Below are 5347 nucleotides of genomic sequence, written 5' to 3'. Positions count from 1 at the left end.
ACAGCAGATAGAAAATATTTGAAATAATAATAATAATACAACAGTTTAAAAAGTACAAATGAAAATACAGTATACAACTATTTGCATAGTATTTATATTGCATTAGATGTTATAAGTAATCCAGAGATGATTTAAAGTATATAGGAAGATGTGCATAGGTTATATGTAAATAGCACACCATTTTATATAAGAAACTTGAACATCTGCAGATTTTAGTATCCACAGGGGATGGGGGTGTCCTGGAATCAATCCCTGCAGACACTGAGGGGAGATTGTACTCATCAGTATTAGCCAGCACTAAGTCAGCACACAAAACATTTGCTTTATGCAGTTTTTATCTGTACTACATTTCAAAATAAAAAAGTTTTCATTAAAAGAGGTAGATGAGCACACTATCAGGAGTCCTCTACTCTGTAATGGTGAAACAGTTGGAAAGAAAGAGCTTTTTTGGGGGGGAGAGAAAGAGGAGGGATTAATTACTATGAAGGAAAAAGGATATGGAAAGCAAAAATGTTAAAACATAAGGGCAATCCCAAAAGATTAAACCACTGCACCATACATGGAAAAGTGCTGTATTTTGGCATTACTGTAGTTGGTACATTTCTGATCAGTGTGGAGATGGGAGGTACAGGAGAATATTCTAGGTTCTGGCTTACAGATATCAGAAATATGACTACAGTGTAATAGAACTGATTTACTAAACCACCCTTCCAAACACATATCCAGAAAATGTCATTCCATGTAGTTCCTGTGAGCAGACTACACACTTATTCTAATTATCTTGCCATTGCTCAAAGTAGTTTGTAACTACACTTTCTAAACTGCCTTCAGAAATAATTTAGTTATAGGTGCAAAACAATTGGTCTTACGACTTTACTGTCACACCATCATTTGAGCAAGATCTGTATTTCCCAGCCCAATCACACAAAACATTCACAAAATTTTGGTCATTTCCAAAAATCAAATCCACTCTGGAAAGGCAAAGATTTGCCACCAGTGAAGACATTCTAAAGAATGTGCCGTATCTGTGAAGGAAACTCAGAGGAGTTCCAAAAATGTTTTGGGCAGTGGCAGTGTCACTGCAATGAGTACTTAACCTCCTCAAGTGACTTAGGAGAAAGAAGTCGTTTTTATCATAAAATGGGATATATTTAAAGTAAGTCTTATTACTTTATGATAATTTTTAAATATTTACTTGGGCATTGTCTTAAAAAGAAAAACTTCCTACTATAATATTTTTCAAGGATAAGATAGATAAAAAGGTTTGCTTGGGAAGAACTGTGTCATGTTGAATGATAATCAGGAAAGGGCCTATTTATTCTGTTATACCTGTTTTAGACAGGAAAACATGCTATTTGGTAGGTTAAAAAAGACCAGCTTTATGAACTAAACACTTACCCATGTCATTAACAAAGATGAAGAATAATAAGAAGATAAGCACATTAAATTTCCAAACATCAAAATGAAACTAAGGATAACTGAAATCTGAAAAAAAGTGAAAAAAATACATTTTATGGTTATTACATATATCAGCATAATGCATACTTTGTAGGTATATAGCCATTTCTAATGCAAATGTATTTGCATAAAGATGAATGACTCTTGGCCAAATGACAATAGAATTTCAAGTCACTGCTAGATTCTAAGTATTAAAATTCAAGACTATAAACTCTATCTGGCAGAATTTAACTTTTTCTCCATCTGCTACTTGGAACAATGAAAAATAAGTCTATGATTTCTGTTGTTTTATCAATGGAGTAATATAACAAGAAAGACTTAAGTTATAAATACTAGTTTTACTAATCTTATTTTTGTTAGACTTCAGGACTTCTATTATTTATGAAGCTTTACTAACTTTTTATGTTTTTAAGGAAGCTATGTTTGGGACCTAAGCCAAAAACAAAATTGCAAGAATATAAAATTTCAGTTAGAGTGTCATATTCAGGCAAAATGCTAAAAATCTCATGTCTGAGAAAGAAAAGGCAGTTTTAAAAGCAGTAATAATAATAATAATAAATAAAACATAAAAATAAAAGTTTTAGAGAGCAAAACACATATACAGTCTACTTGAAACTATAATCTGTTATAATATGACATCTATAATATACATTTCCAGTTTTCCTTCTGGGTATCACCAATAGCATATGTATTAAATATTACCAAAGAGGAGGTACCCTATAAAACAGAATCACTTTGATTTTATAAACTCTGAGGACCTATCTTAATATTTGACTTATATATATTAAAAATGTTAGTTACCATGTTCACATAAATGATCTTCCGAAATTTGCTTGGTTTAATGTATCCCACAACATACATGGGAAATAATGATGCTATCTGAAATAATATAAAAAAGCAAAAGTGAAAAAAAGTATAGAAAACTAACACTTTACTATTCACAGGCAAAGTAAATATAAGAGAAGAGCTACAGTTCTAATAATGGTAAGCAAAGGAATTTGAACCAGCCTTCCCACTAAGAACTAGAATGGCTAAGAAAAATATAAATATATAAATAAAAATATTTTAAAAATATGTATAAAAGCCACAGATTATTAACAAAGCAAATGAGGAATTAAAAAGATAGATGGCAATCTATAGCAATGAGCATGACGTTTTGGGCCACTTTTCTCCCAGAGGTATCTGCCAATTTCAACAGAAGCAGATGCCTGCCAGCTGAGAGGCAGCTGGGAGACCAGCAAGCTGAGCAGGCATTTCAGCAGATTCAGCAGTCAGAGTGCACCAAGAATGGTGCTTTAGTTTGGAGTTTCAAAAGGCCATACTATAATAGTGAACCAGAAATCAAGCAGCCCTCAGAAAGACTGAAACCTATCTATGTATCATCTCAATCTGATTGCATGAAGGTGGTTCAAGATTTATTAGTGCTTTTTACTTGCCTCTCCAATTTTTCATGTATAGTGTCCAGCACCAAATCAAAAATAACCCAGCATAGATGGAGATAAGACACTATCACTAACACAATAAATAGATCCACAAAAGATTTAGATCAGGGATCAGCACATTTGCTATATAAAAGGCCAGATAATGAATATGTTATGCTTTGTTGGTCACATACAGTCTCTTGTATATTCTTTTTCTATTTTTGTTCTATAACCCTTTAAATATATAAAAACTATTCTTAGTTTGGAGATCACTCAAACGCTTAATCAGATATGTCCTTAGTTTTGCTTCAAATGTTCCAGGAAATAACTGATAGGATTGAAAATTCCAGGAGAGCACAGAAGTCATTAAAAAAAAAAAAAAATGGGTCAGGCATGGTGTCTCACGCCTATAATCCCAGGATTTTGGGAGGCCAAGATAGGAGGACTGCTTGAGCCCAGGAGTTCAAGAGCAGCCTGGGCAAGATGGTGCTACCTCATCTCTACAAAAAATTAAAAAATTAGCCAGATGTGGTGGCACAATGAACTAAGTTTAACCTTAATCTATGAAAAACACAATTAAGAATAAAATCTTAAAGTACTCCCAGAATATAACAAATAACATTGAATTATCCCTCTGTAAGCATGAAATGCACACATACAAACAAAACTATACACATTAGTAAAGAAAAACAAAAGCCTAGTATATATCCAGAGAATGACTAGAAAATCATAACAGCAATATCAAACTTACCCAATAGCTGCTTCTTCTTCTTTTTTAACTGAGTCTCGCTCTGTCACTCAGGCTGGAGTGCAGTGGTGCTATCTCGGTTCACTGCAACCTCCGCCTCCCCCCGGGTTCAAGCAATTCTCTGCCTCAGCCTCCTCAGTAGCTGAGATTACAGGCACCCGCCACCATGCCCAGCTAATTTTTTTGTATTTTTAGTAGAGACGGGGTTTCACCATCTTGGCCAGGCTGGTCTTGAACTCCTGATCTCATCATCCACCCGCCTCAGCCTCCCAAAGTGCAAGAATTACAGGTGTGAGCCATTGTGCCCAGCCCCAAAGAGCTTCTTAGTTTCATCAGTATCACTGCATTAATAAATTTGCTTGCAATGAAGTGCTGCTCATTAAAAATCGATTCTACTCTGTTGGCATGTGCAAATAATGAAAACCATAGAATAATGTCTGTGTTATAACCTGAAAGGGGCCAACTATCATGAAGTAAAACAGAGGGAATACTTTAAACATGCAGCACCAATTGAGCTGGGGTTATAATTTCATTCTTTGTAGGCTATTGGCAGCATGAGACTTCTTGGCAGAATTTCTCACTTCCAATATAGAATATTATTACTATCATCAGTATTTGTTATGCAGGAAGGAGCTCTGATGGAAAATCTTAGTATCATGAAATTTCCTCAAAATTCTCCATTTACTCTCTGCTTCCCCAGTTCAGTTTCTTGGTACTAGTTATGTAGTTGCTTTAGAAACAGGATATGGGCTCAGCTCACTTAAGCAATGATGAGCTTTATGATTAAAGCTCGCAGAAATGCTGCCAGGTAAAATTCTGCTCCACAGACAAAACAGCCAACATTTAGCTGGATTAGAAGCAGCACGTCCTGCTGTGAAGAGTAGGATTGGCCCTTAGCATGCTGTGTAGCTTGGCACCCAGAATGAACACCAGGACAAAAGGAAAATCTATAGGTAGATATATACAGATAATATCTCAAACACCAAAAATAACATTTGTGAATAAATATAATAGAAAAACTCGTTCACATGTCGAGGCTTAAAATCTGTCAAACTAATCAATACAATAAAAGAATGTGGAATTATATTATTTCATAAAAATCATACCTTTCAGTAAACTTTATTCCTTATTTTGAAAATCTTTTAGGGCATAAATGTAACATATTTTAAAATTTCTATGGAAACAACCAAGTACATTTTGCATTCAACTTAATTAATACACGCAAAGGAATATAAATCATTCTATTACAAAGACACATGGGTTCACTGTAGCACTACTGACAATAGCAAAGACATGGAATTAACACAAATGCCCATGAGTGACACACTGGATAAAGAGAATGTGGTACATATACACCATGGAATACCACACAGCCATAAAAAGGAACGAGATCAGGTCCTTTGCAGGGACATGGATGGAGCTAGAGGCCATTATTCTCAGCAACAGGAACAGAAAACCGAACACCACATATTCTCACTTATAAGTGGTTGCTGAACAATGAGAATACATGGACACAGTAAGGGGAACAACATACACTGGGGCCTGTCGGGGGATGGGGTGGGGAGAGCATTAGGAAAAATAGCTAATGCATGCTGGGCTTAATACCTGGGTGATGGGTTGATAAATGCAAAAACCACCATGGCATACATTTACCTACGTAACAAACCTGTACATCCTGCACATGTACCCCAGAACTTAAAAATAAAAATTAATTTAAAAA

General features: G+C 35.0%; 1 protein-coding gene across 1 annotated transcript in view; it reads right to left on the bottom strand.

Annotated features, from left to right (window-relative positions):
* The window catches only part of LOC105535462 (probable C-mannosyltransferase DPY19L2), a gene marked incomplete at its 5' end in the record, with an annotated part of 83760 nt that overhangs the window by 69561 nt on the left and 8852 nt on the right, over nt 1-5347 (bottom strand). The window contains 2 exons of the mRNA XM_011974565.1: nt 1395-1485; nt 2260-2337. Of these exons, the coding sequence (XP_011829955.1) occupies nt 1395-1485; nt 2260-2337 (169 nt within the window). The remainder of the gene's footprint in view (nt 1-1394; nt 1486-2259; nt 2338-5347) is intronic.

Source organism: Mandrillus leucophaeus, unplaced genomic scaffold (genome assembly GCF_000951045.1).
Source record: "Mandrillus leucophaeus isolate KB7577 unplaced genomic scaffold, Mleu.le_1.0 Scaffold1462, whole genome shotgun sequence".
Taxonomy (NCBI): Eukaryota; Metazoa; Chordata; class Mammalia; order Primates; family Cercopithecidae; genus Mandrillus; species Mandrillus leucophaeus.
Note: the sequence above shows the minus strand (reverse complement) of the source record. Positions and strands in the feature narration are given on the sequence as shown.